Genomic DNA, 24,398 nt, shown 5'->3' with positions numbered 1-24,398 from the left:
TAGGGTATGGTTGATATAGGTGCAGTGTGTAGCTCATAAACACATTGAGACAGAAGTAAACATCAAATGTACATCTTCTAAATTCCTGTTTCATGAACATATAAATTAAACAAACTAATTTTAAATATATGACGGTTTGGCCGAGTGGTCTAAGGCGCCAGATTTAGGCTCTGGTCCGAAAGGCCGTGGGTTCAAATCCCACAGCCGTCAAACTCAGGTTTTTAACATTTTCAAGTTGGATTTGATTTGAAGGGTCTGTTCTAGCACATTATTGTTGGGTTTGATTTGAAGGGTCTGGTCCGAAAGCGCGTGGGTTCAAATCCCACAGCCATCAAACTCAGGTTTTTAACATTTTCAAGTTGGATTTGATTTGAAGGGTCTGTTCTAGCACATTATTGTTGGGTTTGATTTGAAGGGCCCGTCCAGCACAATTATGCTATTAACTCTCAGGAGTGATTTGGGCTATTAAATTGGTTTTGCTGTATTATTGGATTTGATTTGAAGGGCCTGTCCAGCACAATCGTGCTATTAAACTCTCAGGAGGGCAATTTATATCCTACACCAATGCGCGCATTGCATTGTGCGCCCAGATGCAAAACGACGTCGTTTTAATTTTTTTTTTTTTTTAAATTTCCCGTCCCAGTGAATGGCAGCAATTTTTTCTTTAAAAAAAACCCGCTGTTCAAAAATGTACATAATGTTATACTAGAATACACATAATTGTATACATGAATGTACATAATTATATAACAAAATATACATACTTTTTTTAAAAGATAATACACATAATCTAACATAATACATAATAAACATAAACTTTTAACATAATATACATCAACTCTTAACATAATACACACAAATTTTCTGATTCGGATGTACATAATTGTATAAAAAGAATGTACATAATTGTATAAAAAATGTACATAACTGTATGAACGAATACACATAATTGTATGAACGAATACACATAATTGTGTGAACAAATACACATAATCCCAGCAACTTCCTACCGCGCCTCCCAAAACGACCCCAAAACGATGTCGTTTTGGGAGGCGCGCGGCGCACAGTGCTATGTGCGCCGTGGTGTAGGGCATAACGATTGTCTCAGGAGTGGTTTGGACTAGTAAATTCTCACTCTCAGAAGTGATATTAAACTCTAAATTTGGTGTTCAGAAGCAGATTCCTGTGTGAATTTGAGAAGTCTTTTAAACAAGATTGATTGATGCTTTATAAGCATTGTGCTGAGAGGAAGGCCATCTCTATCTAACGCCGCAAATTATGCTGTGGACTCGTGTCCACCATGCATTGAGGACACGAATCCAAAACGTCATCGTTTTAAGGGAAAACGGCGACATTCTAATTTAAAAAACAAATTGATTTTGTTTTGCCGTTAACGGCGTTATTCGTTTGTTTGGCAGGTAGAGCTCTGTGTTCATAATTTCATAACTGTACATTCATAATTCTCTAACTGTATATTCATAATGTTTGAACTGTATATTCATAATGTTATAACTCTACATTCATAATCTTATATCTCTATTTTCACACCAGAGTTCCACACTGTATGTTCATAATGTTATAACTCTACATTCATAATCTTATAACTCTATATTCACAATTTGCAAATTACAGAGTTCCACAATCATAATGTCTGAATTGTATGTTCATAATGTTATAACTCTACATATCCGTGTCCACAATGTATGCTGGACACGGGTCCATAGCATAACGATTGATCTAATGCTATGTTAATCGGTTAATCCTTGAAAAGTTAAATTATTGTGATCTAATCTAACGACTATAAGTAAATAGGTCAAAATTTTTGAAATGATATTATATCTTTCTTTTTATTTTTTGAAAATGAAATCTTAATGCATTAAATCAGAATGAATACAATGAATAAGAAAGGGAGGAGGGTCATCAAACCACTTCCCGCAACCTGACATAGAAACGGCTTCCCGAGCAACAGTGTGGGCAGCACGATTCGCAGATCGCTTAGCAAAACAGAAGTCAACTCCATCTATAGTGGAAGCCACCTCTTTAACATCATCAATAATAAAACCAAACGAAGAATTAAAAGCATCTGAACGTAAAAGCAAAATAAACAAGCTGCGAGTCTGTTTCAACAATCACATCTCCCATGCCAGTTCCCTTGAACCAATTTAGCGCCTCACGGATGCACACAGCCTCAGCTACTTCCACCGTGTATCTTCCCAGAACGAACAGACCTTTAGCCGCTAAGAACCGACCATCATGATCTCGTAGAATCCACCCCATACCCATTAAATTATTCCCATCATCAAACGCAGCATCCGTGTTCAATTTTAAACGACTCGTGGGCGGTGCTAACTAGTGAGCACCATTAGTAATCGGGCCTTGGCCTTGAGCATCATGTACACGTTCGTTTGCTCCCATCCAGTTCTTCCAGAACATAGTTGCAAAGTTTACTACAGATATGTATACCAATAAGTGGTTCAGATTGTTGCGATCTAATTCAATGACTACAAGCCAATAGGTTAAAGAATTAAAAAAATATGATATCTTTTGTTGAAATGTGGGTGGAAAAGGCATGCCTATTAATGAGCGGTTCAGATTATTGCTATCTAATCCAATGGCTATATATAAATAGATTAAAAATTTTAAAATAATATGATATATTTTGTTGAAATGTGTGTGCATCTCGGAGTATAAATGAAGAGTAGAATTTTAAGAGTTTATGTAGTACAACTCTTAATTAAAAGGATACAAAACAAAGTCATTTTGGGTCAGAACGGACCAGACTGATGCACGATATAACAATTGTGCTCTTTTATATTAGTGGCCCCCGGATGGCCACGAGGTGTGTCCGGAGATTGGTTTGCGTGAAACGCTGTCGTTTCATTTTTCGTTTACACGAAAGATGAATAATGACGGAGGAGGCTTTCCGAGTTTCTGGTAAATGGCAATCGGTACGGTACCGTTGTCTTGATTTGAATTTGAAACGACGTTGAAGCGGAGATCCATACGTAGAAGCTGGAAAGATGTCCGCCATAGGTTGGGAGTACCACAAATCGGGAATGCTATCCAAGGAGCAACTGCTCCGCCTTTTTGATCGATTCACTTTCCTCACCTCACAGTCTGGTTAGTGTTCTTTGCTTTCTTTTTCTCTGCATTTATCTTTTTTTTTTTTTTATTTATCGATTAATGAGTACTGTATTTCTCCGGGATGATGCGCAGACGTGAAGCAAAGGATTGCGGATGCTGTGAAGGACAAACAGGTTCACTTTACTTTCTGCATTTACAAACCTGTTCAGTTTATACGAGTCTGTTTGGGAAGTATTGTTTAAAGCTTGTATGGTGTTTGTTTAGTCATAGTGTATGGTGGAATTAGTGTGACTGTCTCTGGAAATGGACGTTTAGGGAATAATCTACTAGTTTTTAATTCGGTTTGCAACTTTTGCGTGAAGTGAAGGATGATTGCATGCTGTTTGATTTTGTACCTCTGAAAGCTGGTTTGAGCTCTCTATGCACATTGGATCAAAGGTTTGCTAGATTGCTATGTTAAATGGTGCATTAAAATTGTGATTGGAAACTAGTAATGCATTGGAATTTGGAAGATCTGGAGATTAGATGCGGCACTATGGAATCCATTTTTAATAATGATAGGCATGCTTCGCAAATAGAGTTGCTTATTTGACAAAACTGCTACATACTATGTTGAAAGTGCATTTCACTGTACTTCTTGCGGATTTTGCAACAGAATTGTAAATTTTTATTGGTGAGTGTCTGGTTCAATGTTTTGCTGCTGATTATATAGGAAGCTGTTGCTGTTACAACTGCAATCCAAGAGGAGATATTTTTGGAGATGGGAATTGGTAAGTTCTCAAATGAACTTTTCATTTTCCCCCTTTCTTTTGTGGAAAAAAAACTTGAGAGTTGATATTATTGCTCCCTGATGATGCAGTAATCCCCTACCTATGGAGTCTCAAGTTGTTGCCTACTATGTTTTTTTTTGTTGAGAATTCTTAATGTCTTTGTTGCAGATCCAAGATTTGGTCTTGCTTGCTTGGGAAAAGTAAACATGGTGTATGAAAATGATCAGGATTTGATGATTCGCTTTTATGGTTTTGTTGCAAAGTAAGATCCATCTACCACTATCCTTTTAGTGTTGTAAATGTAATTATGTTAATTTTCAAGTAAAAGGAAAAGTAGAAGTTCCATGCCTTATTGCTTGAATAATGTGCTGTTATTTCTTTTCATTTGGTCAACAACCTTCTCCTAAAACCCTATATTTTTCACTATATCCCTCATTCTGTTTTGACTATGCTCTTCTACTAATCCTCCTTAGCTACCTTTTGCTCTGTAGTTGTGACTCAAAATGATAAACAGATAATCATTGAGAAAATTTAAAGTTGTATGAAGCACATGCAACTAAATAGTAATAGTAATTTCCTTTTTGGGACAAAAAAGAGAAGAGCTGGCTTGTGAGGAAGCAGAGCTTGGTCCAGACGGATTTGCTGAAAGAATGCACATGCAACACAGTTTACAAGAGCAGGTAAGGATTTGTTTTTAGTTGAGACTTGAACGGTTCACAGTGTGATAAGACTGAATCAATTTTTTATGACAGCAATTAGAGATGCTGAAGTATATGCGCAACTTTCACTTGGATGATCAATCTGCAATCATTGACAAGGTGTGCAAATTACTTTAGTGTGTTTATTTTTCATATCATTGTGTACTTTTTATTTTTTTATTTTTCAATTATTATTATTATTACTATTTTTTTGTGACAAGGGGGTGTGCATTGGGTAAACCCTGCCTTGTGACTCTAGCCGGCAAAGGACCATAAAGAAGTAAATCAGCCTAGGTTGTGCATAGCTGACCAGCTCAAACCAAGAAGGTTGGGATTCGAACTCGTGACCTTGTGGTTACAAGTTTGTATCCTTAGCTATAACTTGGCTGGGGTTACCCCCTATTTTTTCACTCTTGATTTGGGGGTTGGGGTGGGGGAAGAAAGAACCATTGAAGCATCACTATGACACTATGAGTACCTTCCCCTTGTGGCTTCAAAAAGATTGGAACAACTTGCATTTGAGTTTACAAATAGGTCTATGATCTTTTTTTTTTTTTTTTTTTTTGGTTTTAAATCAAAAGCCACCAAAAACAGGAACATGCACATATTGAATCACCTTTTTCCCGTGTGCTATGCTTTTGATTGCCCTTCTAATTAAGCATAATCATCTTGAATGTGTCCTACCATGAAAGTTCCTGCCGAGTTCTCTTGTGCCAGCATGTAATTAGCATGTTTTGCAGGTTCGCCAGAACATGGAGATGGCCAATTTTGACAGTGAGGCTTCAGTACTGTCAGTGGAAGAGATGCAGGTTGTTGTTTCAAGCTAAGTGGCACCTCTGTTCTGCCTAGATAGCTTAGCTGAAAGTGCTGCTGTCTGTTGTAAGTTGTAACGAGATCATTGAGCTGTATATTGCGGCCTTTGAGCTTTGGAACAGAGATTGAGTTCCCCTTTATTCCTAGTGTTTATAAGTGTTAGTATTGCACAAAAAAGAATTGCATTTTAGATATTTGCTTTACGGAGTTCATGGGTCAATATTTTATTATCAGTGTGTTTCTACTTTCTACCATTGCTCCATGATGTTCTAGGTGACAATTATTAAGGGAAAATGACATTGTTTCCCCTGAATTTTATGTCTATAGTGCTTTTTCACCTAAATTATTTATGCATTTACTTGTCTTCAAATTCTAACAATGTTCGGGAGCCTTGCACATCCTCCTGCTATTACATCTCAAAAAAATTCTTTCAATGTTCTACAAATATGTTGATATGTTTTAGTACACATCCCCTTGCTATTACATCTCAATTTATAATCATGATTATCAATTTTGGTGGCATTCTTGGGATATATGTGTCTGCTTTTATTCCACATAACAGTAAATTATTGCATACGAGAGTCAGACTTGCTTAATCGGGTTGCTATCTTAATCCGTTTAAGTTTTTGTCACTACATTCTGTTTATCAAAAGGGTGAGATATACCAATACATATTGAGGGGGAGCTAGCTGAAGTCTTTGATGGTTGATGGGTTATACCTATCAAGGGGAGAATGAGAGGGGCTAATTTGAATTTGATGAACATAATGTCGAAAGGAGAGATTGTTGGTTTTTTGTACTTATGTATTTATTGACATATGTTGTTGACCATAGCTTTAAGAGTTAGTCAAATTGTTTTTCTATAATTAAGGGTGAAGGAATTATTTTGAGTGGGAAACATGAGATCGTGCTCAGAAATGTTAATTGAACTTGACTCCGATAGGGAAACATGGTCCCCACCTCGACAGGAGCAGGGATGTGAAGAGTTTTCTCATTGGGGCTAGGGAAAGGGATTATTGTACCCCTTGTCCCTTGTCTCGGCCTTGATCCCAAACCTCGAATCCAAACTCGAACCTGAATCCCAACCTAGACCTGAATCTTCATCGGTGGCAGGGAAGTTGAGGGGGAAAGAGGCGGATGTATGAAGAGGAAGCGAGTGGAAGATATGCTAGCAGATGTGGTGGAAGGGGAGGCGAATACAATATATTTGAAGAACAATCGACTCAACAATTTCAACAATAAAGCTTGTTGTCTCCTCAATCTTCACAACCTTCTCTGTTTTAGAGGATTTGAACACGCATATCAAACACCAACGTGATCAAATCGATCAATTTCTTTGAGCTCTGGTGAAATTTTGATGTTTTTGTGTGGAAAATATGGTGGTGTTTTGTAGAGATTTTTATCGACGTGTATTGATTTTGGTTTTTGTGTGTATAGGGAGATCAATGGCGGACACTGGAGGAGAAGCGATAGAGGCACTACTGCACGCTGCTGGGAGAGGCGAAGGAGTCAGTGGCGGGGAAGCTGAGGGGGAAAGAGGTAGATGTGAGGGGGAAGCGAGCAGAGTATATGATAGCAAATGTGGTGGAAAGCGAGGGGAATACAAATATCTTCATTGGAATTTGCATATATTAATGAAAATGAATTTATGAAATGAGGAAACGGAGAGAGAAGATAATGAAATGACGAAAATACCAATGTGTTAAACGAAGAGTTAATAGAAAATGTAACTGAGGACTATTTTAGGTAATGTTTTAATAGTTAAGATACTAAATGCAGCAAAAAAAATTAAAGAGAGAATTTTTACAAGCATTGCAATATTCGGCCCAACTGTACAACCCATCAACCTTCGTGGCTTAGTAGGGGAAGGGTAACACTATAGGATTGTTATATCGTGCACCGGGGCTTACAATGCATTGTGCGCCCTGGACCAAAACGACGGCGTTTTTATAAGTTGGTGGGGAGTTGACGTGACAGACACCATTCTGTCTATCCAATCCCGTTACAGTTTTTTTTTTTTTTTTTTTTTAATATTTGTGTTTATGTGTATTATATTAAGAATTTATGTGTATTATATATTATGTTAGATTATGTGTATTATGATAGGAGTTCATATGTATTCTACTATACAATTCTATACATATAGAATATAGAATTTTTTTTTTTAAAAGTTAACGACAGAAACTGGAGTCAGAATTAAAAACTACAAAATGACATTGTTTTGGGTGATACTCACAATACATTATCCGCACTTGTGCACCATATAATTTGGCAACACTGTCCATCAGAATAATAATTTCGTGCCGGGTCAAATTCAGATACTCAATCCAATTCCCATTGCTGAAGCTGCAGAGAGAGCTGGGAAAGTATGGATGCTTTGGACGCAGTTTTTGATCCATTGAGGGACTTCGCCAAGGATAGCGTCCGTCTCGTCAAGAGGTGCCACAAGCCCGACCGCAAAGGTACTTTCTCTTTGCTTCCGATTTCACATTTTTTGCCGGATCGATAATTAAAATTGAATCTGTTCGTGTGTGTAGAATTTTCGAAAGTTGCTGTCCGCACTGCTATCGGGTTCGTGGTGATGGGATTCGTAGGGTTCTTCGTCAAGCTCATCTTCATCCCCATCAACAACATCATTGTCGGATCTGCTTGATTCTTAGATTCCGGTAATTTTTCTTTCTACTTCTATAGATGTTTCGCCTTCTATGTTTTTGCGCTGCTTATGCACCTGAATATCCTGAAAAGATGAGGCTCATGATCCAATGTTGCTTATTTATTCTCCGGTGTTTCTTGTTGATGCTCAATTTAATCAATGCTCAATTTATAGAGCTCATACATGTTTGATAATTACGTATTGAATCAGGAATTTGTGTATTATGTCATTTCGATTAGAGTTTTTTTTCCACTTTTGTTCCCACGACTATTGGATCACACTATTAATTTTTTCATTTTTGGTTTCACTATTGGATCATTTCCACATTTGGTCCCGACTATTAACTTTTTCATATTTTTTTCCCGACTTTTAAAATCTTGCCACATTTGGTTATCCTTTCTAATTTCTGGTCATCGGTGACCAGAACTTTTAGTTGAAAAATGTCATAGAAAATGACAACTTTGTCGTTCATGATAAGTCACTTGACTATTATGCACTCATGTTCAATAACATAGACAAACAAATTTAGTTACCGGTGACCGCAAATTAGGCCAGAAGACCAAATGTGATAATGTTTTAAAAGTTGTGAAAAATTAATAGTCAGGGACCGTGGAAATGATCCAATAGTCTGGGACTAAAAATGGAAAAATTAATAGTCGGTGACCAAATGTAGAAATAATCCAATAGGGCAATAGTCGTGGGACGAAAAGTGGAAAAAACTCTTTCAATTACCATGTTGTTGTCTAGTTAACCTAACAGTCATAGTAAAGTTGCACTGGTGTTGTATTTTTCTATGAACCTATATACAATCATTTCCTGTTTTTACAAGTCTGTTCCTGCTATTTCCCATAAAGCGCACTAGTTATTAGTTCCAACTTCATCATATGTTAGCTTGAATTAGATGAGGCTAACCTTTGAAACCAGATAGGAGTTGAATTTTGCAACCTTGATTCTTGAGTGCCAATGACTTTGTAGTCCTGTAACATTAGTCTGAACTCTATATGAGAGTTCTATACTTCTAACCCCGCTCTCCCCTAATATTGAAGGAGTGGGATATATATATTGCAGGTTAAGTTTACTTATTTAACCACAGTGGTGTGTGTACTCAATGGGGATAATAATTCACCTAAATGCTATGCTCAATGGATATGATTGGGATGTAACCAGCTTGGTTGTTGTGAATGGTTGTGCACTCTCATCCCTTAAGAGAGGTCAGAAGTTCAAAATCACCTCTTGTATGGAAAAACCAATATGGCTAGCACTTTGCCCTTTAATTGGGTTGGTCCGGTGCGAACGGGGATTAGTTTGAGTATGGTACGGGCTTAAAGATTCCTCCTATAGTTAGAGCTTTCTTAGGACACCTTGTGGTCTAACTAAAAAATGAATATGATTGGGATGTGGATTTTAATGGTTATTTTTAACTAATGCTGTCATTTATGATCCCGTGAAAATTATTTATAGTTTTCATTTAATCATCATATAACTCAGTTTTTGGTTGAACTGCAGGTAATGAAAGATTCTAATCCAATGAAGAGTTTACAGATGCTATAGTGAAATACGGGAAGTTATATTTTACTCTTTTAAGTTGCTTTGATAGTGTTTGCCATAATTTGTTTCATAAACTTTCATGCTCCTTGAAGGATGTTTAGTGGCTTACTGGCTTGGTAGTGAATTTTTCTTAAATGAATGATCATTTTCTTTCGGTTATTATCTTAACTGCTTATCGAACTTATTGTTAATGTTGCCGAAATGGATGCTTTTACTTATTTACTATCTATTGCATTTAGAGGTGCCAAACAAACAGGGCTTTGGTCGGTGCGGCCTAGATTACCAATGGCTCTTTTATTTTTTAGCGGCAGACACGGTCAACAGAGTTTGTGAACCACGATCCAAAACATCGTTGTGAATATTATGAGTAAAAATAATGTTGATTATATGTTAGAATAATGTACATTACGTGATTAGAATCATCTAAGGTAACATAATGTGTATTATGTTTTGTTTTTTTTTTTTGTTTTTTTTTTAAAACTACATTATGCTTTAGAATAATGTATATTATGAGTTATAAAAATGTATATTACAGCTGGGCATGCGAAAAAATAAAATTAAGCAAAATGATGTTATTTTTGGGTGGTTGTCCATGCAATTACTATAATTTTTTGGATTGGGTTGCCTAATTTGAACCTTAAAAAATAATGCTCGGCCTAGCCCAATCTATAGCAATTATTGTATGGACCATGGTGCACACAATTTTGTATGGACCATTACAAAAAGTACATTCTTAATATACTAAATGTATATTATTTTTGTACTGAATGTACATTATATAATATAATGTACACTCAGTATACAAATAATGTACATCCCCTGAATATAATGTACATTATTTTTATATTGAATGTACATTATTTTTGTACTGAATGTACATTATTTTATAGTATACAAAATATGGTCCATACAACTTGTGTGGACCATGGTCCACACAATAATGATTGTTGCTCTGCCAATTGTTATGGTATGGACCCGTGTCTAGCATACACTGGACACGGTAATGGTACCGTTAGTGACACTGTTATCTTTTAATCATTTTTATTTTTTTTATTTTTATTTTTTAATTTCAGACCACTTCGTTATAGGAGCATATGTTCATAACTTTATCACTATATGTTCATAATGTCAGAGCTCTGTGTTCATAATTTCATAACTGTACATTCATGCTTTCATAACTGTACATTCATAATTCCGTAACTATACATTTATAATTCAATAATTGTAAATTTATAATTTTCGAAGCTCTATGTTCACAATTTTAGAGCTCTATGTTCATAATTTTATCACTGAGAAAATTTCAATTTTGGTCATATGACTATATGAGCTTTGTTAATTTCAGCACCTGACTTTCAAAAGTGTCAATTTAGTACCTTAACTATGCAATTTTTATCAATTTTGGTCACACCGATCAAATTGCCGGCCAAATTTCGCCGGAAAATTTTTACAATTAAAATAATGAGGGTATTTTTGTCATTTCACATCACTTTTCTTTTTCTTCGGCGAATTCATCTTTTCCGGCAAATCCGAGGATGAGGTGCGCTGCGATGCTTTCAATATTATCCAAAAAGAGAAGAATTTATTCAACATTATCCAAAAAGAGAAATATTTATTCAACATCAATTTTAGTATAATGTTGATATAGAGAAGTTAGTTTTAGAATAAATAGGCATCAACATCAGTTTTAGCATTTCGCTTTCTTCTTTGAGCAAGCCTTTTTTGGCCGGAAAAGTTTTCAACCGGAATTTTGGCAAGAGGTGTGCTAGACGAGCACAAAGAGAAGTGCAGTTCGGAGATTTCTAGGTCCACCGATATCTCAAAGCTCCCCTTATACAAACAGCCAGATGTTTTCAATCGGAATTTTGGGCATCTGAACCCTAATAAATCGACGACGACGGATTGGACGAATGAGTTTATGTATGCTTTGGAAGGTGTGCTGTTGCGACGGATTCGCCGGACAAGACGGAAGAAATGTGAAATGACTAAAACACCTTCATTATTTTAACTGTTAAAATTTTCCGGCGAAATTTGACCGGACTGACCAAATTTGATAAAAATTGCATAGTCAAGGTACTAAATTGACACTTTTGAAAGTCAGATGCTGAAATTAACAAATCCCCTATAGTCATATGACCAAAATTGAAATTTTCTCTTTTATCACTATATGTTCATAATTGTAAGTTCATAATGTCAGAGCTATGTGTTCATAATTTCATAATTGTACATTCATAATTCCATAACTATACATTCATAATTTTCGAAGCTCTATGTTCACAATTTTAGAGTTCTATGTACATAATTTTATCACTATATGTTCATAATTGTAAGTTCATAATGTCAGAGCTCTGTGTTCATAATTCCATAACTGTACATTCATAATTCCACAAACGAATAACGCCGTTAACGGCGAGACAAAATCAATTTTTTTTTAACTGAAATGTCGTCGTTTTGGACTCGTGTCCACAACATAATTTGCGATAGTTCTGCCATTGTTATACCATGTATTATGGTTTACCTTACATTTTGAATTTTGATCTAAAATGATATTCATATTTGTTAATAAATTATGTATATATTATAATTAACATAAAAATTATGGGTGTGGGTTCATTTTTTTTTTTTTTTTTTACAAAGAAGGAAGGGCGAAGTTTCGGGGGAAAAGGCAAAAATCAATCACCGCGGGCATAAGGAGCCCCAATAGAATCCCTGTGAATGCACGCTTCGAGTTCGACGTTCGGGCAAAAATAAAACAAGGCCAAATCGGGGTGAAAACGAGAGTTCTTCGCCAGCCAATTCGCTACTTGATTTTGTCTCCAATCTTTCTTCAACCAAGACTTGCATTCAAAAATGAGGTTGTTGAGAGTTCCTCCACGATTGGCGACAAAAAGCAGATCATTGATCCAGTTGATAACATTGGCCGAGTCACTTTGAATAGCTACTTTAGTAAAGTTCATATCCCAGGCCACTTTAAGACCAGTAAGAATCGCTCGGGCCTCGACAACATCACCAGAACATTTTTCGAGGCTGCTTTGAAAACCCGCGATCATTCGCCTTTGTGATTTCTCAAAACTCCATCGCATTCTGCTTCAAGACTCACAGTTTTGCTGCTTCCATCAACATTCACAGCGATCGTGCCTTCATCTGGCATTTTCAAACACATAATATGTCTATGTTGATCCCTTGTTCGAACGTTTAAAACAGATTTGCGATTGATGGTAGCATGAATCTCCCTACTGTAAGTACGAATTTTCTCAATTTTGCAGTTTAAGTGGATAGTTTCATTATTGAAGACAGAGTTGTTCCTCCATTTCCACAAATGCCAACAAGTAACGCTAAAAGCAGCACTCTAGTCCTGGAAGCCGTGATTAGCACCTTTGAACTTCATATTATCCGTCACCTAGGTGGTCAAGTCAGTACGAAAACATGTATTCACCATTGTGGGAGGCATGAGAGCATTCTAGACCTTTTTTGCAGCAGGGCAATTTCTCAGCACATGATCAATATCTTCGCTGATTCCATGACAAAGATGACAGTAGTCATCTTGGGTTAAGTGCCTTCTTCTTCGCTCAACATTGCATATGATTCGACCATGCATGACGAGCCACATGAAAAAGTTAATTCTGTAGGGGAGTCTCGTTCTCCATATCATATTCCATTTGGCGTTATCAAGCTGGTATGTTTGATTAATCACCTGGTCATAAGTTGTTTTGACCGAAAAATTTCCAGTACGCGTGTGACTCCACAAGATAGTATCTCTAATGGATGGATAGTTATGGAGGAACGCTCTTCTGATTTTGTCTATGATTTCAAGGGAGAGAAGATGATGCAATTTATGAAATTCCAAGCTTCCACAGGGTCCCAATAATCTCTAACAAAACAGTTGAGGTCTTCAGGAGGATTATCACCAGTGGCCATATTCGCAAGAGTATCTTCAATGAGCCACTTACTAGTCCAGAAGTTAGTCTCTTGACCAAAGCCAATAGCAGTACGCATTCCTTCTTTCCGAAAATTTGTAGTAGCCAGGGGCGGAAGCAGCATGGGGCAGTGGGGGCAACTGCCCCCCACCTCATATATAACCCTTGTATGTATATATGTGTATATAGTACATGTTTTCGTATTAGTACAAGAAACAAACAAATATTAACAAGAGATGATTTAGTTCAGCTTGTTAGTGATAATGAACCAAAATCGATTTAATATCTTAAAAATAATATTTATATATACCCACCAAGTATATAAAATATTATTGGATATTTATCCGAAATATATATATATATATATATACACAAATATATATAAAACGGACCCAAAAATTATATACACATGTATATCTACGAAAAAGATATACCAATATATATCAACCAAAATTGGAACTAATAATCCTCATATTATAAGTCCAATCCAACGATTATATCAAAAGATGGAGAACGGATTTTTGCTTAAAAGCATAATTCAAACAAGAAAGAAGGAGGAGGAAAGAAAAGTACAAGTTAGGCAAAGTGTCTGTCTTTCTTTAAAACCTTATTTGCCACCTCCCAAAAGTGCTAGGAGCATTGTGACCTAGGTTTCCCAAGATAAAACGTACAACGATTTGACGTTTGAGCACCCAAACGAGCGAACCCGGCGAACAAGAGCACGGGCAAAACACAGCTACAAGAATGGAGTAGGAGCAGATATTTTGGAGCTGTGAAAACAGAATTTCAGTGTTGTGTGTGTTGTTCTCAAATCTGTGTAAAAACACTCCTGCTACACTCCTTCTTATATAGGAGGTGAAGAATCAATAGCATTCAATTTTGGCATTTAATCCACGATTTGTAACACCTGAAACAGCCACCATTATTGGAGATTTAACTCAAAAATTCAAAACTGGAGTTAATACAATATTCCAGTTTGATCTCTCGTGTAGCAGCTGCAGTGAACTCTCGTGTGATCTCATGACAGCGCACGAGAGATCAAGTTTGATCTCTCGTGTAGCGCACACGAGAGTTCGAGTTCGAACTCTCGTGGTGTGGCCATTCTTCGAGTTCGAACTCTCGTGGTGTGGCCATTCAGTGTTGGAAAACCTGTACAGAAATTGGCATAACTTAGCCCGCAAGGCCGAGCTCGATATCGCTTCTAGTTGGAATTTGATTTGCACCACCCCCCCCTCCCCCTCGCGCGAGAGAGCCTCTATGCTATACAATTCTACAAGCTCCAAAAGAGCTCTTGTATAAAAGGGGGGTCAAATTCTCTTTCCAAACTAATGTGGGACAAAGCTCACTTTTCCCTTCATTTTTCCAATTCAATGGGTTTACTTTGAGAATCAATATCTCATTCACCCATTATTTGTTTTGAGCGTACAATATATCAATCTCTTCGTCTTATTACGAAGAATCCGAATCCACTTTGACCCGACCCAAATTGAAAGTGGACCCCACTAATAATTGTACCACAAAATAGCCACTTAACATGTCATATTATGCCATTTTAATGCTATTTTTCCAACACAGCTGACTAGGCGCCCGTTTGACATTGGTCAAGGATGCCCTTCTCAGTAAAATTCTGGCTCCGCCATGCTCTTAATGCCTAAGTCGCCTGCGGCCTTTGGTTTAATGACTGTTTCCCACTTGATCAGATTACAGCCACGTTTAGTGTCCGAGCCACCCCATATAAAGTTTTGGATTCTCCTGTCAATATTATCACAAAGCCCCTTTGGTAGAAGGTTTGTTTGCATGAAATAATGAGTAGTAGCTGAAATGACCGAATGGGATAAAGTGTGTCGACCGGCTAAGGAGTTAGAGAAAATAATAAAAGACTTAAAATCAAAAGTTCAAAAGCAGCCGGCCAGCCCCCCATCTCTCATCTCTGTTCAAAACTTCAATAGCCCTCACGCCACGCCTCTCTGTCGCCGACTCGCCGTCGCCGTCCCTCTGCGACTCTGACTCTCTCGCCCTCGGCGTCGCTTTCCCAGTGGACGAGTGGACGAGATTTACAATTGTAAGTATGAATAGACAATAACTTTGTGTGTGTTTCACTGTTTCCCTTCCGGTGGACCAGTAGGAGTTTCCCTTCCAAATCTATGTGTTTTTGTTTCAAGATTCTGCAATATTAGGTATTTAGGTTTCAATATTAGGCACCCTGCACAAGTGAAATTTGATAATCAGAGAGATTGCTTTATGTAGTAGATTAGTTAGGGAGGAATTTCAGAAACTTGTGTATTAGAACATATGCGTTTTTTTCATTGGCAGCATTCAAAAAATTTAATGGGGGTACATGGAAACCAAATGGAGGATGAAGGGAGAGACTGAATATAGCAGATAGCCTAAATTGTCAGCTCTAATTTGCTATTATTTATCAAATTTCTTTCTGTTTTACCTGTTTGTTTTGTACTTTTGTGTGGCAGATGTATTGCTCTGTGGATTGAACTTTTGCTTTTGATTATTGACTGATGGAATTTTTTTTTTCGTTGTGTTCAAAGAGTATATTTTCTAAAATATCAGTGTGTTACCTGGATCTAGTATGTTCCATATACTTATATTCTAAAAGATGTTTAAATTTATTGCGCTTTATTGTATTGAGGATAGGGTATATTGGGCATTTGGGCCCTGATCTTGTCTCTGAGTGTGGGCTTATTATGCTTACTTGCTTAGTATTAATTATGACCTTATGAATGCCTTGTAAAGATTACGCAGAGTAGACAGTACTGATCAATACTCCATTTTGTAAGCTTCTGGAATCTGGACAACAAGTTGCATAGAACTGATGGAGTCATTGTCTTTATCATCTCAGTTCAGTATAAGAAGGTATGCTTTATTGTGTTTTCATAGCACTAGTTGTGTTCTCATGTATATTCTCCTTTTCGGGGTACATATTAATCATTTGTCTTCATAAATGTGTCATTAATTGCTGTTTCTTTTATTATAAACGATTGAAGCTTGAGTATTTCTCAAATAGGAAGAGCCCATAGAGGAGCAATTCCTGATTTTGTTAAAGTACGTAAGTTTCCCTCTAAAACCGGCTATTTAGCGCCAAGATTGTGCTTGGCCATCGCAAATGGTGGCTTTAGAGGAGAAAGGAATTGTATTAAAGTTGGTGATGGTGTGATAATTGTTGACCATGGATCGCGTCGAAAAGAGTCCAATCTTATGCTAAGTAAGCTCACTTTTTGAATAAATTTGTCTTCTCTAATATGCAATTGGTGATTGAAAGGCTAGTGTTCATGATTTGGTGAACTCTTGGTAGCTAAATGTCAACTGAGTTTTATTATTATTTTTATTTTTATTTTCTAAGGAAATGTAAACTGAGTTCATTACCTATGTTAGATGAGTTTGTGGCAATGTTTCAAGAGAAAACCAAGTACCCCATTGTGGAACCTGCTCATATGGTGAAGTTTGATCTTTGATTTTGTTGCTTTAAAGTGTAGTATGTGTGCTTCCTAGTAAGCCATACGTTTTTTTTTAATGGGCTTTTCCTCCTTTTGTTTATAGTCTTACCTCTATGTTTTATCTCCATAGAACTGAATTCTTATTGAGAAACTTCTCTTCCAACATAAATAGGAACTGGCAGAGCCTTCTATCAAAGATGCATTTAATGCTTGTGTTCAACAGGGAGCACGTCGAATTATAGTTTCCCCGTTCTTCCTTTTTCCTGGACGACACTGGCAACAGGTAGATTAATCCCGTTAGTACCATTTAGTGAAGTAAACTTATATCATCAATTAACATGCCCTAAGATAGTTATAATACTTCTATTATCAGGATATTCCTTCACTAACTGCTGAAGCTGCCAAGCTGCATCCTGGGATACCATTCATTATTACTGCACCTCTTGGTGTGCATGAATTGCTTGTGGTATGGGTTTGCATCTTTCTATGCTTTTATTCTTCCATCTCCTCAAAGCATCAAATGCAATTGGAACCTAAGTGCAGTCGTAGTATCACACAATCTTGTTAATTAGGTCTTTGAGACATTGCATCCTGTTAACTTAAGTGTTGTTATGGAATATATATTTAAGGAATAAGGTTCAAATTGGCCACTGAATGTAACCTGAAAATGTAATTAGGCCACTGAACGAAAAAAAGTGCAATTAGACCATTGAACACTAAAAAAATATGCAATTTCACCTAATAGTAGGTTACCATCACTTTTAAAAGGTTATCTGTTTACGTGGCAGCTGAGTTGGCATTTTTAATAATTTTTAAATAAATTTTAATAATAAATTTAAAATAATTGAAATTTAAATAAAATAAAATAAAATAAAATCGACGGGTTGCCCAGATTTCCGAAATTGCAGGTACCCTCGTAGTTTCTCACTTACTCTCCCTCGTTCTCTTTTTGTTTAACTCTGAATTGATTTCCAAGGCTGCAAATTTTCACAGATTGGGAGATTGAGCGGAAAAAGATTGTTAGAAATGGTGTTGGTACTAGCAAAAAAATTAATTATATTAATTTAAAAAATATAATTACTACCTCGTCGATTTTTTTTTTAATTTTTTTAAAAATTTATTATTAAAATTTATTTAAAAATTATTAAAAATGCCAACTCAGCTGTCACGTAAGCAGGTAACCTGCTAAAATTGATGGTAACCTGCTATCAGGTGAAATTGTACGTTTTTGGAGTGTTCAGTGATCTAATTGCATTTTTTTTTTCGTTCAGTGGTCTAATTGCATTTTCAGGTTACATTCAGTGGCCAATTTGAACCTTATTCCTATATTTAATATACTGAATCTCTATAAATGAGGCAGTCTTAGGGATTTAGGTAGGTACATATGGAAACTTGTTTCCTATCCGAAGTCTTCTAGCATGTATTTATAGGGTTTTATAAGACAGTATATTCATAAATCTTCTCTTTACTTTCGTAACAAGTGTAAAAAGTTGGTTCTTCCTTTCTCATTTCCTAGTGTAATTTAATCAAGCTTCCTCTATTGGTATCTCTTTTGTACATTTCTTCGCCTTCGTTTTATTTTTATTTGAAATTTTTTAACAATTCCTTTTGGGTGGTACACAGGACGTTATAAATGACAGAATTGATCATTGCTTAAGTCACATTGATGGGAATGCAGATGAGTGTTCAGTTTGTGCTGGAACAGGAAAATGTCAACTTTATGAATAGCATACTTTGAATATCTGAGGATTCCTTGAAGAGAGGTTATTTGCAAGCCTAGATATTTGAAGAAGTATTATTCTTTTAACAATAGATGCTACGTGCCAATGACTTTTTGGTCTAGTGGCATGAAGTAACTCCCTAAATGAGAGGTCATGGGTTCGAGCCCGGTACTACATGATCTGAATATATTTGTTGCTTTTGCTTTGTATTTCAAGACATAATTTAATGCATGTGCTAATTTAAGGATGCTTAATGGACTTGAAGGTGACAAAATTGGATTGAATCAAGTGAGTGAAATGGGCTTGTGAAGATGAGTTGAGGCGTGGAGGCCTGGTAAGCTGAGAAGGCAATCGTTAGATCGTGCACCACGGTGCATATAGCAATGTGCGCCCCGCGCTTTCCAAAATGACATCGTTTTGGTGCATTGTTCAAAAAAAAAAAATCATTGTTTTGAATGCAAATAAATTCATAACAGAATACACATAAACTTTTAATAGAATACACATGAACTTTTAACATAATACACAAACTCTTAACTGAATACACATAAACTCATAACACAATACACATAAACTTTTAATTGAACACACATAATGGGGTTTGATTCATTTGAACGGGCCAAGTGGCATCCGTTACGTCAATCCCTGTCAACAACATTTGAAATGATGTCATTTTGTTCTTGTTGTATCTAAACGCACACTGCTATGTGCGCTGTGGTGCACGATATAAATTGCCGGTAAGAGCAATGTAGGTAACTCGTTATACGTTTAGTAGGAAAAAGCTTGGACGGTGTAGAATATGTCCATAGTATAGTCCATATTAGGAGTTTAGTCATAGTATAACTAAAAAGAGAGAGAAACGTAGGGTCACATATCCTATAAATAGGGATCTTACCACCGACCTAATTAAACTCACTTTGTTTGAGCATTATGTGTATATTCACTTCATATAACATTTAATAAGGATGTGTTTGGTTCGTACATGGGGATCGAAATCGGAATAGATATCAAATACTTGGTAATGGTATTCTGTATGTTTGGTAGTAGGATGGAATGGAAATGGTTATCAATAATGTTGTTTGGTTATGTATGATTCAATAATGGGAATAAAGAACTTGAAAATACAAGAACACAAAATCAAGATAATTGATTCTAATATAAAGACATTCAAAACACCAATATGAACAAAAAAATAAAAATAAAAATAAAAATAAAAAAATCTAAAAGCACTAATCAAAGGAGATGATAAGGAATAAAGGAATGAAAGGTGATGATACCATTATTTTATTTTGGTATGAATTTTTCAATTAAGGGGATATTTGAAATCCATAATAGTGTTTTAAAAATCTATCAACCAAACAATACCAATCACTTTGATACACTTTCTTTAGCGCTAAATCTGTCAACCAAATACACCCTAATTTCCTGAGAAATCTGAACAAATTTTCATATATTAATATAATGCTTGCACTGATCGAGTTGTTACTTGCCGTGTTTGATTAAAAATTTAAAATTTGATGTTTACATTATCCTTAGCTTGAAAGTTGACTTTGGTGACCCTTCAATTCGACCTCAACTACTATACCTGGATGGCTTCCAACTAATTAAAAGGGTGTAATAATCTGTAGCTATGTAAGAACATAAACGAAAAGGCAAAGTTAAAAATGGCAATTTAAAAGATATATATTTTTTCCTTTCAAAAAAAAAAAAAGATATATATCTTCAGTTTTTACCACTTATAAACAGTCACTTTCTGCCACATAAGATTAATGATTAAAAAGGAAAACTAGTGTCTAACTTTGGGGCTGAATGAACTAATTCAATAACAAGATTTAAGGATAAATAGAGTAAGAAGACAAAGATAATATTGAAGAATATCGTATTTCAAAGTTTAGTTCCTAGATCTTTTAATTTAGTAGCACATTTTCTAGCTAGTATGACTTATTCTCAAGTTAATTCGTTGTATTGAGATTCTGTCCCACTTGACTTTATCTCCACATTTTTACAGTAATCTACATCGACTATTTTTGCTTTCAAAAAAAGTTGCCCAAAGTTATCATAGTACATGTTGCTAGCAAGATCGTGATTACAAGATTTAGCAATATAGATCTTAGGCCTGAAAGACTGAAGGGAGACTCTATTAGCGTTATATATAGATCTTAGGAAAAGAATTTTTAAAAGAGTTAATTACCCGGTCCATTGATTATAGTGAAATTATTAATTTAGTCATTGACTATTTTTTTCGCCTAATTAAGTCCCTCAACTTTAAAAGTTTTAACCAATTTGATCCTCCGCTTGTTTAGTCATCACACATCCGTTTACTCAAGATCAAATTGGTAATTTTGTTATAGTCAATGAACCATTTCGGTCATCACATGCACAATTTTATCACTTATTAAGTTGAAGAGTTAATTATCGAAATGACCCCTTGACTAGTGCGAAATTACCAACTTGGCCCAGAGTAAACGGACGTATGACGGCTAAACAAACGAATGATCAAATTGGTTAAGATTTTTAAAATTAAGCGACTTAATTAAGCAAAAAAAATAGTCAAGGACCAAATTAATAATTTTACTATAATCGGGGGACCATTTCAGTAATTAACTCTTTTTAAAATTTTGATCTAAGATTTGTTTGTTTGTTTTTTTGAAAAAAAAAAAAGAAAAAGAAAAAAAAAAAGAAAAGAAGCACATAACGCGTTTTAAAAATTGGAAACGAGTTTTCAATTTTTTGATTAATTACAACTTACAAGTCAGATTAGACACGTTTCCATTTTTTAATTTTTTTTGGGTTTTATTAAGAAATGGTATAAAAACATTTCCAAGTGAATTTCAAGAAGTTAAAACATTTCCAAATGAATTTGGAGAAGTTTAAAAATAAAACATTTCGAAATGAAGAGACATTACCCTTGATGATGAGTTTCTATTCATCATAAATCCACAATTAATTCCAATTTGCATTAAACAATTAAGGGCTACTTTAGGAGAGCTTTCGGGACATTTGTTATAGTGTAGTGTTTCAACCACAACTTACAAACTTTTTCTATGGTTTGGTATCTACTAAAACCCAATCAAACACTCGAAATTCAATCCTTTAAATTTTTTAAAGTTAATACCTAAAATAGTCTATTCACTATGACATAGTCTTTGAATTATGTGTGACCATCTTTAACCCCTAAGTTATATATGGAGTAGCGATTTTAGTCATTAAAGGACCACATCAACCACTTTATTAAGTGACAAATTAGTGGTAGAAATAGTTCCTAAGCGACTAAAATCGTCATCTCATGCATAACTTAAACGCCGGTCAAAGATGACCATGGATATAACTCAGGGATTAAGTTTGTACCGCGGGTATAACTAAAGGACAAAGTATACAATTTTTCCATAAAAATTAAAAAGTATGACATAGTTGAGAAAGCACTTTGTGTATTATCCCAATTTTTTAATTTGAAATTTCAAGTGAAGCCTAAAAGAACAAAATCCACATAATAAATTAATGGATCACTCTTATCATTATAATAATTTATCTCAGCTTTAATTTTATCACTCTTTCAAGTGGGTATTTTTTTTGAGTATTACTGATTCTGTTAACATCGATTAAAATGTAGTATTTATGCTTTAATTGTGTTTCTAGTGTACCTTTGGTCACTCAAATATTTGTGATGTAAAATTAATCTATAAATTTGTAGTAAAGTGTCAACTTTAATTCCTAGAATTTTTAACAAAATCATACCCTTACATTATGGTTAAAAATTTCCAACATGTTAAGTTGATTTAAGGGAGTAAGTTTATATCACAAAAAAAATAATGAATACGTATATCAAATTTTATACATAAAAGATTAAAAGTGTCGCTAAAAAATGTATTCCTTCCCTCCTATATATAGTTTTACTCTTAATGTGACTTTCATTCTTTGGGTGTCATGAATTGATTGATTCAATACCTATTAAAATCATTGTTGCAAAAATCGTGTCTCGACGACCGACCGCCTAGAGAATCACCAAAATCGGTGATTTATGCGGCCAGTAGCCTAGGCGCCCCTAGGCGCCAACTCGGTCATGGCAGACTAGGCAATTGTCTAGGCGGCCGATGATTAGCTATTGTTCTTTTTCTTTATTTTTTTTTAAATATGTTATTTCTCTCAAAACCAGTGTTGCAAAAATCCCACCTAGGCACCGATTAATCGGCGCCTAGGCACTGGCCGGCCACCTAGCGTATTACCATAATCGGTGGTCTAGGCGGCTGACCGGCTAGGCCGTCGCTTATACGCTGACCGCCTAGGCACCGACTAGGCTGCCTAGGAACCGACTAGGTCCCCTAGTCGACGGATTAGCTATTTGGTAGGGAATATCCCGACCGACATAAGCTGCATCACGACCGACTTGCCTTTGTTTTTCTCTTTTTATTTTTGCAGGTAACAGGTCGGGCTTCATGCGAAGAACCCGGTCGGGATCTGACCGGGAGTTGCCCGAGCAGTAGTGTCGACCACCGAGCGGTAGCCCTTTGGCGAGAGAGCTAACGAAGGACACGTGGCAGCTCTTTACGACGACAGACAGGGCACCCGGGAGGATGACACGTGGTGGCTATGTGGAGAACATGCCAAACGACCGGATTCTTGTCCCCGGCACAGCGGTTATAAATACCCACAGTAGCTACAGTGTAGAGGACTTTTGGACGATCGATAGGTTGTTACTAGAGAATCCCGACCGCAGTCAGTCGGCACTCAGAGCAACCAAGTAGATTGTACTTAGGGCCTTTACCGTGATCAATAAAGTCTTTTACTTGCTTTAATTGGTCTCGGGTTTATTTTATATTGCTTACGTAGAATTAGCAATATCATTTTGGCGCCGTCCGTGGGGATCGAAGCGAGAAAGCAACGTCTTGACGAGCACCCGGTCTCTCCGTAATCATGTATCCGTGGGCTTACAACAACTTCGCCGACGACCAGGCGGATGCAGCGAGCTCATCTGAGCACCATGCCACCCAACAGCAAGGTCAGACGGTGGAACTGAATCTTAATCTCTCACCACCGCATCCGTCTAACACATACCCGGTTGCCCAACAGCCAGTGAACTACATTCAACCGGGATACCCAACACCCGGTCAGCCATACCAGCAGCAGCCGGTTATGTATCCCGGCCAATATCCATACCCGGTCCCACCCCCGCCGTACGGGTATTGGCCTGGCCAACCGATGTACTACACTCCCCCGGTTGGTTATCCACCATATACGCCTGCTTACACGGCTCCAGCCGCCGCCCCTCCAGTATAACCGACCGCACAGGTAGAGCCGCAGCGTCAGTCCGCTTCCCGGGCTCGACGCTCGGCTCATTCGCGGTTGGGGTCGGGGGGTGCTGATGCGATGGAGGCACCAGGGCAGGCCCAGCAAGCGGCCGAGGTTCCCGTCCAAGCGGAGGACCCCGAAGAAACTGCCCGAGCGGCAGCTTTTGGTCGTCTTCGACCGGAGATGCGTCAGCGTTTGGGACCCCAAGACCCGAACTGCCAGCAAGAAGACGTACAGATGCAGGAGGCCAGCCAGGAGGCTTCATCTGGGTATAGCGGGTCGAGATCTCACCGACGGCGACGCGCTCGGGACACAGCCCAAGCTGCTCAAGCCGCCGAGCTCAACGAGTCCCGAGGATTACTCTATAACCTCTAGGCGAAGTTTGCGCAATTCAGAAACGCGCACCCTGCAGCACCCCCGGTCGATCAACCGACCCTGCACCAGACGCCTTTCACAGCGGCGG

At 36.9% G+C, this 24,398-nt stretch overlaps 2 protein-coding genes, 1 long non-coding RNA gene and 1 other non-coding gene across 7 annotated transcripts; all 4 read left to right on the top strand.

The window, feature by feature from the left end:
• The first annotated feature begins 130 nt into the window (after positions 1-130).
• TRNAL-UAG lies at positions 131-210 on the top strand. Its single transcript has one exon. It is a non-coding gene; the product is annotated as a tRNA-Leu (tRNA).
• A 2,632-nt stretch (positions 211-2,842) lies between these two features.
• On the top strand, positions 2,843-5,735 carry LOC109157985. Of its 2 annotated transcripts, XR_002050302.1 has the most exons (8): positions 2,843-3,120; positions 3,217-3,257; positions 3,797-3,854; positions 4,023-4,116; positions 4,450-4,534; positions 4,607-4,672; positions 5,293-5,449; positions 5,490-5,735. XR_002050302.1 is itself a non-coding variant. In XM_019305797.1 (7 exons), the coding sequence occupies exons 1-7, from the start codon at positions 3,021-3,023 to the stop codon at positions 5,377-5,379; spliced, it is 531 nt and encodes a 176-aa protein (XP_019161342.1). In that variant the 5' UTR covers positions 2,843-3,020; the 3' UTR covers positions 5,380-5,735. The 2 variants fall into 2 exon arrangements, 1 of the variants encoding a protein (XP_019161342.1); XM_019305797.1 differs by having other exon boundaries at positions 5,293-5,735.
• A 1,905-nt stretch (positions 5,736-7,640) lies between these two features.
• LOC109157978 lies at positions 7,641-9,749 on the top strand. Its single transcript, XR_002050301.1, has 3 exons — positions 7,641-7,826; positions 7,902-8,030; positions 9,524-9,749. It is a non-coding gene; the product is annotated as an uncharacterized LOC109157978 (long non-coding RNA).
• A 6,335-nt stretch (positions 9,750-16,084) lies between these two features.
• On the top strand, positions 16,085-19,022 carry LOC109157977 (sirohydrochlorin ferrochelatase, chloroplastic-like). 3 transcript variants are annotated; one of them, XM_019305785.1, is made up of 7 exons: positions 16,090-16,347; positions 16,479-16,696; positions 16,867-16,928; positions 17,101-17,211; positions 17,302-17,394; positions 18,552-18,691; positions 18,915-19,022. In XM_019305785.1, the coding sequence occupies exons 1-6, from the start codon at positions 16,307-16,309 to the stop codon at positions 18,654-18,656; spliced, it is 630 nt and encodes a 209-aa protein (XP_019161330.1). In that variant the 5' UTR covers positions 16,090-16,306; the 3' UTR covers positions 18,657-18,691; positions 18,915-19,022. The 3 variants fall into 3 exon arrangements, with proteins under 3 accessions (XP_019161329.1, XP_019161330.1, XP_019161331.1); XM_019305784.1 differs by lacking the exons at positions 18,552-18,691; positions 18,915-19,022 and adding an exon at positions 18,409-18,468 and having other exon boundaries at positions 16,085-16,347; positions 17,302-17,465; XM_019305786.1 differs by lacking the exon at positions 18,915-19,022 and having other exon boundaries at positions 18,552-18,858.
• Positions 19,023-24,398: the final 5,376 nt, after the last annotated feature.

Source organism: Ipomoea nil, unplaced genomic scaffold (assembly GCF_001879475.1).
Source record: "Ipomoea nil cultivar Tokyo-kokei standard unplaced genomic scaffold, Asagao_1.1 scaffold2805, whole genome shotgun sequence".
NCBI lineage: Eukaryota > Viridiplantae > Streptophyta > Magnoliopsida > Solanales > Convolvulaceae > Ipomoea > Ipomoea nil.
The sequence above is the reverse complement of the archived record's forward strand: the minus strand, read 5'-3'. Positions and strand labels throughout refer to the sequence as shown.